This window comes from Mobula birostris, chromosome 9 (genome assembly GCF_030028105.1).
Source record: "Mobula birostris isolate sMobBir1 chromosome 9, sMobBir1.hap1, whole genome shotgun sequence".
Classification (NCBI taxonomy): domain Eukaryota; kingdom Metazoa; phylum Chordata; class Chondrichthyes; order Myliobatiformes; family Myliobatidae; genus Mobula; species Mobula birostris.
The window spans coordinates 89,195,458-89,210,662 of record NC_092378.1 but is presented as its reverse complement, the minus strand read 5'-3'; the positions used below and the strand labels follow the sequence as shown (position 1 = coordinate 89,210,662).

The following is a 15,205-nucleotide window of genomic DNA, read 5'->3' as shown; positions in this document are numbered from 1 at the left end:
CAGAATCTCACCTCTCACTAAGGCTACGTCCACACTCGACTGGATAAATCCGTAATCGAAGTTTTTTCTCTTTGTTTTGACCCTCCGTCCACACTAAAACGGCGTTTTCCTCCCCCGAAAATGGAGCTTTTCTAAAATGCTCTCCGGAGTTTTTAAATCTGAAAACGCCGGTTGGGCATTATAGTGTGTACAGGGTAACCAGAGGTTTTTAAAAACCTGTCGTCCCTTTCATTGGTGAAGAGACTATGGCTGTAGGAAATGTTTCCAGGGTGACCCCTCTGTGGGAGTGGGGAAGATGTCAGTGGGGCCACCCGGGCGTCTGTGTGTCCGTATGTGTAGCTATTGTAGTGGCTGTGAGGCTGGTATTGTGGTGGTGAAAAGTACTGGGGGGGGGGGGAGCGGGGGGTAGCCATCATATTCGTCATCATTGCAAATCCCTCTGCAACAGAGTTAGTCAGTTTTTCAATGTTCGTCGTCAGCCAGGTCTGTCTGTGAACTCCCTGTCAGTCGCCTCCATATGCTCCAGTATTTGTTTTTTCAGTTTTAAGTCCTCCTGCGCGAGAGCCAACAGCTGTCCGTCATTTGGCAATTTCTTTTTAAGTTTTTCAAGTCCGTAACTGGACAAATGTGCACCAAGTATACCGTTTCCTCTTCGCTTGCTTTCTGTGTGTCCTGCCCAAATACCCGTTTTAATATGGACGGAGGTATTTTCAAAAACACCTGGTGTGGACACCTATTGTTTTTACATGAAACTGGAGTTTTCAAAGTTATCTGCTCTAGTGTGGACGTAGCCTGAGTAATGAAGAGTTTTCTTCATCTCGCTTTTGGTCTGATGCCAATCACTTTCATCCTGTGTCTCCTAGTTCTTCACCCCTCCACTAATAGGAACAGTTCCTCTCTGTCTACTCTGTTAATATCCTCAATGATTTGAAATATCAGGTCCCCTTGAAACCTCCTCTGTTCCAAGCAAAAGAACCCTAATCTGTCCAATATGTTCACATGTCCCTAGAATAATTTCCACATCTCTCCACAATTGGAAACAAACCTCCGTTTGTTGTCAAACCAGCTTTTCAATAGGTTCATCATGGTTCTGTTGCTCTTGTTTAAACATGCAAAATGCTTTCTCTTTTTCTGTTTAAACATCCAAAATGCTTTCTTTAATTTCTTTTTCATCCTGCCCTCCCACCTTCACTGGACACAAAGTACAAGGTCTATGTTCTAGTTGTTCTTGTAGATTTGTACCCTTTATCTATATAGCATCTTGGCATTCTTCCGACTGAGATATAACACTTCCCATTTTTCATTATTAAATCCATTCTCCCAGCCAGTCCTTGTCTGTTATTACCCTCACAGTTCATTATCTATCAGAGTTTTGTATCATCTGCACACTGAGAGGTCTTATTCTGTACACGTCTAAATCATTGGTCTTGCTTGGATCATTGGGGAACACTAATACACTCCTCACTTCAATCCAGAAAACAACCTTTCATTAAAACCCTCTGTTTCTATTACTTAGCCAAGTAATCTGTACTGCTCAGCATTCAGCCCCTTGATTAACTCTTCTCTCATTGGAGTCAGTCCCTCAGCTGCCGAGGTCAGGAACTCTGTAAACCTTCTGCTGCCTACCTTTCCCTCCACCTTCAAGCCCAACTCTCTGATCAAGCTTTACAATGTCTGCTGTAACATCTGCTTTCTCCCTGATAAAACTCCTGCAATGCACATAGGGCCTTCGGCTACAATAAAGAACCCAGTTAAGTAGAAATTTTCATTATTGTTACTGGCTTTAATTTGAAATATCTTGAGTCACAAGAGACCAGGCAATGATTCCAACAATCCAGACAAATCATCTACTCTTAACAAAAGTGTCATTTCCATCCAACATAGCCCCAATCCACTACCTTTTATATGCAATTTAGCTCATTATAATTTTTTAATCATTTTTATTTTTTTAATATGTAGAGCAATGTTTTTGGAGCTCTTGAAAGATTGAGGGTGTAAAGTAGAAAAGACACCAGATGGCTTCAAGTATTACCAAGCATTCAAATAGATTAGCAATGTCTTCACAGCCTTGAGAATATCCAATATCCTTGAAAACACCACTATTTCTCAATTTTCACAGTGTAATATTGTAAAATTATATGTAAGCTTGCATTGTTTGAGCTTATTATTAGTTGCATTGGGCTTCCAATCTCTTTCTCCAACTTTCTGTTTTGAATTGCTCCAGATTTTTTTATTTCGATTCATAGTGGTTTGTATTCAGTTTGTCTCATTCCTTTCAGAATCCATAATACAGAATAAGATTTTTTATTACTGAGCTATATGATGTGAAAGTAGTTGTGTTGCGACAGCAGTTTAGGGCAAAGACATGAAGCTAATATAAATTATAAAAAATAATTAAATAGTGCAAAAAATGGAATAACGAGATGGTGGTCATGGGTTCAGTAATCTGATGGCAGAGGGGAAGGAACTATTTCTGCTTCATTGAGTGTGGGTCTTCAGGCTCTGGTACCTCCTCCCCAGTAGTAACAAAGAGAAGAGGGTATGTTCCCAATGGTGAGGTCCTTAATGATGGACGGCGGCTTCTGAGGCACCTCTTCTTAAAGATGTCTGTGATAAAGGGGAGGATTATATTCATGATGGAGCTGGAGATTCTATAACCCTCTGCAACCACCTGCAATCTTGTGCATTGGAGCCCCCATACACACTGTGATGCAGGCTGTCAGATGACACTAAGCCTGAGTATCCTTTTGTTGTTGTGCACCCACTTGCTAGCAGTTCTGCAGTAGGATGGACAGAGAATTCACTGCTGAATTATGCCCTTCCTTTGTTCCTTGGCTGTTAGAAAGAAAGTTCCTGACTATTGTGCATTACCAATCTCAGCAGGCATTCCCCAGCATTTAATTACAAAGAATTAAGGTGGAACAATAATCGTGTCATAATGAAGGGATGTATACACAGCAAGATCCTGTAAACAGCAGTAGGTTATCAATGTAGATTGATGCCTTTTTAACAATGGTGCCTGAGTGGCAGACCCAGGCAGGGCTCAAAGAATTCACACTGATCATTGTCTGAGGTTTGCATGTCTGCACATGAAGGCAATCCCAGTTGTACACCTCATTCAGAAAAAGGCTCCTCCAACACTCCTTGGAGTATCAGACAGTGCTTAAGTCTCTAGTGAGGAATTTAAATCCATAAACTTCTAACCCAGACACTGGAGCAATATTACAGAGCCTTGATTGACCCTCCACTGATTCAATTAGCTGTTCCTTATAGAAAGCAAACAAACCTGCCAGAAAAAAGAACATTAGGTTTAGCAGCATCTGCAGAAGGAGAGACAGAATTCACGTTTCAGTTTGATGACACTAATAAGAAGGAAAATATTCTGATGAACAATCATTGACCTGAAACATTAACTTTGTTTCTCTCTCCACAGACGCTACTGACCAGCTGAGTGTTTCCAACTCTTCAGTTTTAATTTCATCTTTTGAGCATCTGCAAGTTTTTGCTTTTCAGTTCTTTCTTATTCTGTGCTCTTCCTGCTAAACACAACTGCAACCATTGGCCCGGTCGCATTAGATATAAAACCAAACAGTATATTGCCTCAGCATGCTCTGGTGGTCTTACAGCAGGTTTCTTGACAGGGTTTATGTTTGCTTTGTCGATGTGTAAATTACATTGAAATTTAATTTACATTAGTGATATATTTCCTGGTTTACCCCATGCCAAGAAAACACCATCATCCTCTTTTGCCATATGAACTAGGTGAAAAGAATATCCTTGGCCCTACTATGCTGAACAAACAGGATCAGGAATTGTATATCATGTGCATATTTGGATGATCTAATAGGGCAAGTATTAATCACTATGAAGGTTATACTGTACTGTGTGGCATGCTTCCTTGATCAGCCAAGCAAGTGTTGGTGCTACTGTGACAATGTAAGAGACCTTCTGCATTCTCATCTGACAAATTTTAGTGTTCTTCAAACCTCACTCTTTCAATCAAACCAAGTTTTCTCATTCCACCTATTGCAGTTGTGTCTTCAGCTGCCAACTCCAAACTCTGGAACCTGTCACTAATGTATTAGGATTGCAAGTGCAAGGTGCTTTTTGAAGACTGTGATGGATTGTTATTGGAAATCGGGCCTCTGGGTGAGTGGAGCTGGAGGAACACCCCTAGTCTGTCTGAGTGGGCTCCCTATCTTAGCCTCCAGTAAAAGTAAGAGGTGCACCATCGCTCCCTAGTGGTTGGATAAATAACTGCAAGCTTTTTAAAATCATTCACTCAAGATATTGGCGGAAAGAAGCTTTGCCTTTTCTATAATACATTCTTCTTCTGACTCAGAAGACACATGATCTGTAATATCCACCATTTCCATGTGTTTAAACACTAATTCTCTCATTTCTTGTATCCTGGTTGGAGTGCACGCTTTCTACTATATGACACATTACAGTAATTTAACTATTCCTCCCAAACTCAGTATTTCACACCCGGAAAGGAAAAGGCAGCTACCAATGGAAACACCACCGTATCTGAGTCACCACCCATCCCAACCTGGGCATGAAGGCCAACAATTCTCAAGCTATCAAGCCATACTGTAGGACCACAGTGGTTCAATGAGAAAAGACATCACACCTTCTCAAGGGCTGTTAGAGAGAGGCATTAAATACCAGCCTTAAAAGGATACTACCAAATTTCAAGAAAGAACGTATAATAGATTAACAACAAGAGAGAATGATGGAAATCTGCAGGCAGTTGGGCACCATCTGTACAGAGAGAATCTCATTAACTCAGGTCAATGAGTCTTAAATGTGAGCAGTCAAAGATACAGGAACTTCACGTTGTAAAGAAAGGGGGACGATGAGAAGAAAGTAAATTTCAAACAGAAGATAGAGCAGTTAACATAAGTCTAAAGGAGGTGAAATCACTGTCCAAAATTGCTGAGTGAATTTGGAACAAAATCTGAAATAAATATTTCTCATTATCTGAAGTGTTGAGAATATTTTGTGTGCTCAATGAGAAGAACATTGACTCCGTCTCACTCTCCAAATACACTGCCTGACCCGCTATTTCCAATACTTTCTGGTTATGTTTATTATTCTGAATAGAGTAAACAGGGAGAAGCTACTTACCTTGCAGGAAAATCAAAGGCTGAGAAGGGAGAGATTTAGAGTTATAGGTAGAAGGAGCAGGACGATGTTGAGAAAACACATTTTTTCACCCAGAGGCTGGTGAGAGTCTGGAACTCACTGCCTGAAAGGATAGGGACTTAACATCTTTATACGATACTTAGAATATGTATTTGAAAGGCTACAGACTCAGTGGTGGAACATGGGATTAGGTTGGGTATGTCTTCTTTGACTTGCATGAATGAAGTGAACCAATTTTTGATCAATGATTCTGTGAGTCACACTTTAGTATTTTCCTGGAGCAGTCCATACCATGGGCAACAACTCCAGGACTCTTAAATTGTGTGAAAAACAAGCAAGTTGCTGTTTTAGATGGCAAGGGCTTGTGGGAAGGCAAGAGGTCAAAGAGCAGCTCCCATGGTTGCAGTGGAAGATGCAGTGAGAAGAGATGAATCCCAGGGAAGCAGTTCCTTCAGAACAATATATTGATCTATAACAATCTGTTAAAGGGTGTAGAAACTGAAAACAATGTATTGATGATCTATTGGATGGCGATAGGTGTTAAAGGGCGGAGAAACTGAAAACAATGAACCTTGAACACTGGGTGATTTAGAAGGTGAGGGAAATCCTGACCCTGAGAGTGGAACCATCAGTGAGAGCAGATGGACAAAAAATGATTCCGGCATGGTCATGGGATTAGACAATTCTAGTGGATGGGAAAAGCAGCTGAAGGGAACCAAAGCTATTTGGTGGTTTTGGTGACATCATCAGGTGATGTGATGGAGACAAACAAGTAAAGATTTGATTGAAGATGGAGCAGAAGGAGTTGTAGTCAAGATAGTTGTGGGTGTAAGTGGATTTGTAATGGATCCAGGTTTCCAAACCATCACATGAAATGGGGAGACACAGGGAAGAGAAGAGAAGAGCACCAAGGGCAAGAGAGAGCAGGGTAGAGGATAGAGATGGGAAAATGTTGGAAATACTCAGTAGATTATCGCTTCATTTCCCGGAGAGAATTCAGTCCCACATCTTCAAACAAATAGACAAGGATTTTGAATCTGGCCTCCAAAGGGAGTGTGGTGGCAAATGGTACAGGTGCATTTGAGGGGACCTGACAAGCAAGCGAAGGAGAAGGAAAGTAGGTTCAATGACAATAGATTTAAATGAAGAACGGCAGGAGGAGGCTCACGCCAGTAGGAAATGACTACGTAGGAAGGTCCGGTTCGATTCTGTGCAATATATCCACAGTAACTGTACATAAAATATACTTCCCTTATAAAGCAGGTGCATTCGGCTTATTGGTCTATGTCGCAGTTTGTGATGTGATTCTCACTACACTGGGAGACCACACATAGATCAGATACAACATCTCCATTCATTCCTCAAGCATGATAGTCAGCTTCTTGTTATCATTTTAATTCTCCACCTCAGCGTTTAAACTAATATTAATTTTCAAGTCATGACAGATTAGTATATTCTGAGGCCAGAGTTGAGAGCCATATCAGATTAAACAGTGGAAAAAACCTTGCAAATATAGAAATGATAGAAATACTCTGATGAGAGCTTATCAGTTTGAAATGTTAACACTGCTTTCTCTCCATTGATGCTGACTGACCTGCTAAGTATTTCCACCAATCCTACTTTTATTTTAGGTGTTTTCTGCATCCACAGTATTTTACTTTTGGGACAGACTTGCCTGCTCCACTTTAACACTCTCTCATGCCTTGATTTGTATTTGATCCCTTAACCAATCCTTTCATTCTCCAAATGCAACTTACCTGCAATGTAACATGGAATATTTTAAATGCATTTTTTTTATTTTTAAGAGTGGAGAAGGAAACCTTGTTTATACAGACAGTATGTCAGAAGTTTATTTGCTGAAACTAATCCTCCTTTTCCTTACCTTAATGATTTAGCTTCTACCAAACCAGGCAATAAACTGAGAGCCTGAACTGACATATCCTCGCGTTGCTCTTCATATCATGAATCAGTCCACCAAAGTAGGAGCATTCAGATTGAATGAGCTGCAGCTAACATTCATGATATTCTGGCTCCAGCTCTTTCAAGAAAGAAGTTGTGCTTATGTCGCAGATTTCACAATCTCAGCTGTGCTTTAGGTCAGTCAATGTGACAATGTTGAGATTGCAGCAGTTCACTGTTCAGAGTGAAATCCAGTGTTTCCGGTTTGTTGAGGATTGCTATCCAGCAAGGAGATGTGTCTACTCCTAGTAATGCCATGGGATCATTCGCAGCACTGAGGCAGTGCAATGTGTTGGCCTGCATTCAGTGCTTACACGTCTGTGGTGGCATTAAAGTGGTGTGACTGGTGACTCCTTTTCATACTCACTTGTACCGAGGGCACAATTTTCTATTAGCTGCATGTTATTGTGTCCTGTTATCTCAGTTCTCCAGAGGGGCAGGTATGTCAGATTTCATCACCTCAATCCAAGTTTTTGATTTGTTACTGTGCTGATTTATTCATTTATACAATGTAAGGCAATATCAGCATTTGCAGCGCATTCTTAGCAACCATTAAGAAGGCTGTCATAAGGCATTTTCTTGACCACTATCCTTATGGTAGGTCAATTTTTTGGTGCTGCTAGGTTGAGGTTTCTTTCCCAGAAATATGCATTATTCATACAAATTCCTGATGTATTCTAATACATACCATTCCAGTTGTCATTGGGTGTACAAGCCATATCATCCCATCTACATTACATCAGCATGACATCAGCTTTTCTCCACAAACACTCCCTGAGCAACCAGTTCATGGAGTTTTACACAGGTTCCAGCCCCCTAGCTGAGTTCCAGCCCAGTGAGGAGAGGGACTGACTTTTTGGCCTTTCCCATGAGGACTTTGAGGGGCTGTACCAGGCTTCAGCATGTATCTCTCACACAGAGTCGTACTGCACCACAGTACAGAAAAGGGCCTTTTGGTTCAACTAGTCTGTGCAGAGCTTCTGCTTAATCCTTTCATCCTGAACCAGGTCCATAGTTCTCCATAACCCTCCATAGTCCTCCATGTACTTATCCAAACTTCTCTTAAATGTTGAAATTAAACGCACGTCCACCACCTCTGCTGGCAGCTCATTCCACACTCACACCGCCCTCTGAGTGAAGAAGTTTCCCCTCCGGTTCCTCTTAAATGTCTTACTTTTGTGACCTGGCTGGTGGCGTAGTGGCATCAGCGCCAGACTTCGGGACGAAAGGTCCCAAGCTCAAATCCAGCCAGCTCCCCTGCACAATTTCCATCTGTGCTGGGTTACGAGCTGGTGGTCTCTTTGGAAATTCACCCAGCAGAAGGCAATGGCAAACCACTGTTGTAACTTGCCTCGTACGCGGTTCCCCATTATGTCAGAGAGGCGTGGAGGGAAATCGTCCGCTAACTGGAGAAACTCCGGATGCGACGTACCTTTCCTTTCTTCACCCTTAACCTATGATCCCTAGTTCTAGTCGCACCCAACCTCAGTGGAAAAAGCTTGCTTGCATTTACTGTATCTATACTCCCCATAATTTTGTGTTTCTCTGTCAAATCTCCCCTTATTCTCCTATGTTCCAGAGAATAAAGTCTTCACCAATTCAACCTTTCTCTTTAACTTAGGTCTTCAAGTTCTGGCATCATGTTTGAAATTTTCAATGAACTCTTTCAATCTTATTGATAATTTTCCTGTAGGTAGCTGACCAGAACTGTACACAGTTCTCAAAATTATACCAATATCTTATATAACTTCAACTCCTGTACTCAGTACTCTGATAGGTCAATGTGCCAAAAGTTTTCTTAACCACCCTATCAACCTGTAACACCGCATTCAAGGAATTATGGATCTGTATTCCTAGATTCCTTTCTTCTACTGCACTCTTCAATGCCATACTGTTCACTGTGTAAGACCTACCCTGGTTTGACCTGCCAAGGTACAAAACCTCTGCATTAAATTCTACCTGCCATTTTACCACCCATTTTTACAGTTGGTCAAATCCCACTACAAGCTTTGATCGTCTTCCTTGCTGTCAACTACACACCCAATCTTGGTGTTAATTGCAAATTTGCTGATTCAGTTTACCACATTATCACCCAGATCATTGATACAGATGACAAACAACAACAGACCCAGCACCGATCCCTGCGGCACTCCACCAGTCACACACCCCCAGTCAGAGAGTCTGCCATCTGCTACCCGCTTCTGGCTTCTCCCACAAAGACAATGTCAAATCCAATTTACTACTTCAACCTGAATATCAAGCAACTGAACCTACAGGACTAGCCTCCCATGTGGGATTTTGTCAAAGGCCTTGCTAAAGTTGACATACATAATGGTTATTTCCTTTCCTTCATCAACCTTCCTGGTAACCTACTGAAAAAAAATTATATACAATTGCTTAGGTTTTACTTGCCATGTTGACTACCCCTAATCAGGCCTTGTCTATCCAAATACTTATATATCCTATCCTTTAGTATACCTTTCTATAATTTACCTACTAATGACCTTCCAGCTTATTCTTAGAGCCTTTCTTGAATAACTGTCCTCCAGTCCTCCAGCACTTCACACATGGTTACCAATATTTGAAATACCTATACATTGGCCTCCCAGTAGTAGATACCCTGTCAGGCCCTGGGATTACCTACCCTAATTTGTCTCAAGAAAATAAGCATCTGTAAACTAGACACAGTCCATTAGAACCTGCCAGTCTGCTGTAGTTACCATGAACAATTCCTTGCAATGACTCCAACAAGCTTTGGACATGCTAGAGAGTGTCTTTCATCAGAGTAGTCCTCTTGCATCAGCACTTGATACTTGTTTCACTGTGTGTCCCTGACAACAGGCCACAGTGTCCTGTACTACATAGTTGGTTGAGAATAACCTCAGCAAAGGTGACTACATCTCTTACAAAACTTTCTGTGTTCCCAGAGCAGGTGTTTGATAGTCTCCAAATACCCTCAAGGTGTTTGGAGTCACCTTGAGGGTAAGGTGTGGTGAAACTTCAAACATGCATGAAGTGTCTAACAGGCAGGATCTTTGTCCACTGTGCAAGGGGCTTAGCCTGAGCAATGATGAATGAAGAATTGGTGTGACTAGGAGAGGAACATGTAGGTGGTTGCAAATGACAAACCTGTCAGGGACATCGGTGTTCCTGGTTCTGCTGTCCTTATCCTTCTTGAAGGTGGAGATTTTGTTTGAGAGATATTGTTATAGTTTTATTAAGCTTCAGGTAAGAGGATTTTGTACCAGTGCAGTGGACTGCTTAGTCCTGGATAATGCCATACCTCTGGCATTTTTTTTTAGAGTTTTCAAAAAAGGCGAGTGGAGAGAGTTGCATTATATTCTTGGTGTGTCTTGTAGATGGCAAGGAAGGTTTTGGATGGGTCAGGAGATGAGTTATTCACTATGGGATACCAAGCCTGTGACTTGCTCTGAAAGCCACAGTAATTATGTGGCCAATTTAGTTGAATTCCTGGTCAAGGCTGACCCCAAAATGCTGACAAATATGGCAATGACATTACATGTCAATGGGAAGTAATTGAATTCAATTGTTGGGGAGGTTGATCGCATGGAACACTTGGGACATCAGTGGTTCCAGCCCACGCAATGCCCCCTCCTTTAAGTTGGCCACATGTGGGCATTTCCTGCCTTAGCCATTCTGTGGCCTTGCGTAAAATCCTGAAGAAGTAGGATTTCAAAGGTGAGGTAACACTGCAGCCAGAATTACCACAATTGACTGCAGCTGGCAGCTTTGATTCACCTTGATGAAAGAGGAAGCATGAATCTCTGCAGGGGATCTTCCATCTTTGTGAATTCCAGTCACTTTGTGCGCAGAAAGTTCTCACAAGCACCAATGATATCACGATCAGGTTTTGGCTGAGGAGTACATATTGACAGGGCAGTGGGGAGGGGCCCCTGCTCAGCTTCATCTGAGAGAGCAGGTTTCATGTTTCATGCCAGAGGTTGTATCTCTGACAATCCAACACTCCCCTCAGAATTGAACTGGGAGCGTCCATCTAGATCTTACCTGTGAATCCCTGAGATGAAGCACAGTCTTCAGCACGAATGACAACTAAATGTCTGCACCCCAAGACTGGTTTCTTTCATCTTCTCCATACCTTCCCACTCTCCCCTGATGGTGTACAGTATCGCTGGGATATGTTTGCAGAGATATAATATTTCACCTATTCGTCTGTTATTAACACTCAGCTCTTAGAAGACATGAGATACAAGCAAGGTCCTTCCACCCACCTTGCGTACCTGCCAAAAGGGATAGTAAGAACTATCACAACTAATTGATTTTCCTCCCTCTGAGCCTAAGGATGCGCACGTTAATTAAAAGCAGCTAACACAGTACAGCTCGGGATTGGAACCTGTGACTGTTCAGTCTTTATCACACTACGTTATGCACTTATCCATTGAATCATCTGGAGAGATAAGATCTTTTTTCAAGCCAGACAAATAGTAGCAAGTCCTTTAAAACCTTGCAGGATGACATTTGAATATTGCCATTCCTTCGTCAAAGAAAGAGAACTTCACTTCTGATCCCAATATTGAATCTTCCCTCTAATGATAAATTCTCATGGAAAAGTTGGAAAATCCTAGTAGAATAGCAGCTGTCCAAAACTACACCTCCTATCTCCTGGTTTTCAAGAGGCGCAGAGTTGTGGAAATCTTGCTGGACTCGACAGGATTCCACAATTTCAAGGTATTTAAACCCACAAAGAATATCAAGCAATAAAACCAAAGCAAAATAAATCCTGTGGTATTTAAGTTTTAAAAAGGCCTGATTAAACTGGGGCCAGCTAATAAAAATAAGAAATAATTTTTGATCAAAAATGATCTCAGATCAGCCTGCTTAAAATGTCTTTTCTTCCCCTTTCTCAGGATAACCTGGACAAGCTGTTGAAACTATCTCAAGGAATGTATGCGAATGGGGCAGAGTCTACAAAGGAATTCAAAGAGAACTTTGTGCAGAGACAAACTGGACAAGGAAATTGACATGAAATGTACAAGCAAGGAAAATAAAACTCCATCTCAATTCAATAACTAGCATTTCAAACAAAAATGATTAAATTTGAGCCCTGCAGAATACCTCAACTAGTCTAGCATTTGGTGCTCTCAAAAAGTCCTTGCCCACAAACCCCTGGAGCATAAGGGGATGGCTCTACACAACCTTGGTCTCTGGATCTGCCTTGCCTCGTTGCTGAATGCTGTTGGTGTTTCTGGTGACTGCTGGCTCATTGAAGGAGAGAAGGGATTTGTCTGGTTAGCAATCTGCAGCCAGAACCAACCCCCTTACGAATCCATTCCTCAGCACATCAACAGCACCATCGTCGACCTCCGTCTGAACGAGAACAAGATCAGAAGCGTCCAGTACTCCTCACTCAATAGGTTTGGCAACCTGACCGAACTCAATCTGACCAAAAATGAAATTTCCTACATTGAGGATGGAGCCTTTTCTGCACAGTACAACCTGCGCGTCCTACAGCTGGGGTTCAACAAGCTCCGGAATATCACCGAGGGGATCCTGCGGGGTCTCGGCAGGCTGGAGTACCTGTACCTCCAGGCCAACCTCATCGAGGTGGTGAGTCCTAATTCCTTCTGGGAGTGCCCGAACGTGATGAACATCGACCTATCCATGAATCGGCTGCAGTCGCTGGAAAGTTCCACCTTCCTGGGACTTAGCAAACTCTCAACTTGCGAACTCTACGGCAACCCGTTCGACTGTTCCTGCCAGCTGCTGGGCTTCCTCAAGTGGCTGGTGCAGTTCAACAACACCACTAGGAACTATGACCGCATGCAATGTGAGTCCCCAACCCTTTATTCTGGCCAAGCCTTGCTGAGCCAGAGCCAGACCCAGAGTGCCTACAGTTTGCTAGTCTCATCCTGCGGCGACATCTACACCCTAGACCCCAAGTTCATACAGACACGGGCTCCCCCCAGCACCACCACTTCCGAGAGTCCCTGTGGAGGCGAGGATTGCTCCTCAGGCGATGATGCCACTCCAATGATAGCTTTCCACTCCCCAACCCATGAGACACAAGCGCCGGTGATCAGGGTGGAAAAGGTCACCTACACCTCTGCCACCTTGTTGATCCAGATACCCCGGCCCTTCAGCAAGATGTACATCTTGGTGCAATACAATAACAGCTTCTATGCAGACATCAAAAAGTTACAGACAGAGCATGAAGTTATTAAGTTGGACCGACTCCAGCCCCACACTGCCTACACCTATTGCGTGGCATCGATTCGCAATGCCTTAAGGTATAACCAAACCTGTGTCACCTTCTTTACTGGAAGCGATAGGGCAAGAGGCTCTATTCCCCCATCATCGACCGCCACCCACTACATCATGACCATTCTTGGTTGCCTCTTTGGCATGGTTATAGTGCTAGGGTTTGTGTACTATTGCCTGCGCAAGAAGAGGCAACAGCAGGAGAGGCACAAGCAGGCAGGCGGGATGGCGAAAGCCATCATTGAGCTGAAGTATGCAGCAGAGATGGAAGCTAGCACCATCACCCAGTTGGCACAAAAGCCCATGTCACCCCGTGAGGTTGCTCCCAGGGCACCTTTTATGCCCTCACCGGGAGACCCAGAGCCCCACAAGCCACAGGAATTGAGCGACACGCCCAAAACTACCAAGGGGAACTACATCGAGGTGAGAACAGGGGAACCAGCTAGCAACGGGGGTGGCCAAGCACGTAGTTCGGCGGCGGAGATCTCAACCATCACCAAAGAAGTGGACAAGGTCAACCAGATCATTAACAACTGTATTGACGCCCTGAAGTCAGAGACCAGCTCTTTCCAAGGGGGCAAAGCAGGAGCTGTGGTTTCTACCGAGCCTCAGGTGTTGATGACGACAGAGCAAACCCAAAGCAAGTCCGGGCTCTTGTCACCTACTTCTAAAGAGAGCTACCACCCAATACAAAGGCACAGCAGTATAGAGGTTGTTCCCAAACGCCCCAGTAGTTCCTCCAGCGGCTCCACACGAAGTCCCAGGTCGTTCCACTCTGAGGCATCAGCACCAAGTCACTCCTGCAGATCTGAAGCACAGTACATAGAGAAAGCATCCCCCGTGACGTCCAACAGTCCGGGAGCCCTCCCCCGGGCACAGCCGCGCAGCGAGCACCGGCACTCATACCCCGGACGGCGGCAGTGCGAGCAGCACGCTCCCGAGGGAGTGAGCAGCCGCAGTAAGACCTTCATCTTGGAGCCCCTCGGCCGCAGCCGCAGAGACGTGGCTTACTCCCAGCTGTCGCCCCAGTACCACAACCTCAGCTACACCTCCAGCCCCGAGTACAGCAGCAAGCCAACCCTGGGCATCTGGGAGCGTTTCAGATTGCACAAGAAGAGGCACAAAGAGGGGCAGGAGGAATACATCGCAGCGGGCCATGCACTGAGGAAGAAGGTGCAGTTCGCCAAGGATGAAGACTTGCACGATATCCTTGATTACTGGAAAGGCGTCTCAAACCAGTACAAATCCTGAGTCTGACGTATTGAGACTAAAACTGGACCAAAAGCCCTCTTCCCCCCCAAAAAAAACTTTATAATTGCTGTTTTTAACCTGATCTGTTCACCTGTTCATAAGAACTTCATCCTCTATCACAAGTCTGTGCACCAAAATCTTTCAAACTGTGGAAATAATTTCTTTTTTAATGCACACACATAACATATAAATATATATACACCCAGAAGCCTTGGAATATCAGATATTATTTATCGCATGACTCTATCCTGTGACTGTGTCTCACTGTGGTGTACATGGGGCATTGATCGTTGTACAGTGCACACTGTGACTGGACTGTACTGTGTCATTGTAGCTCACACGCTGCTCACACCCTGCATTGTACAGTAATATTTACCAGTAAAAACACCTCCTCCCTGCAGTTATGTACAGATAAATTTCTATATTTGCAATGATGTTTCTGGGTTTTTCTCACCTGTTTGTATCAGGTTTTAATCACGGGATTTGCAGAGCAGTTTGTTTGATGTCCAATGAATGTCTGAGCACTGACTACAAGCATTGGATAAAACCGGACTGGCAAAAGAGATTAATGGAATGGTTTCTTCCATCGTGCTTCCACTGGTCCAAGTCA

At 43.5% G+C, this 15,205-nt stretch overlaps 1 protein-coding gene across 1 annotated transcript; it reads left to right on the top strand.

The window, feature by feature from the left end:
- Nucleotides 1-12,267: 12,267 nt before the first annotated feature.
- Nucleotides 12,268-14,595, top strand: LOC140203410 (protein ELFN1-like). Its single transcript, XM_072269472.1, has one exon. The coding sequence runs from the start codon at nucleotides 12,268-12,270 to the stop codon at nucleotides 14,593-14,595; it is 2,328 nt and encodes a 775-aa protein (XP_072125573.1).
- The last annotated feature ends 610 nt before the right edge of the window (nucleotides 14,596-15,205 follow it).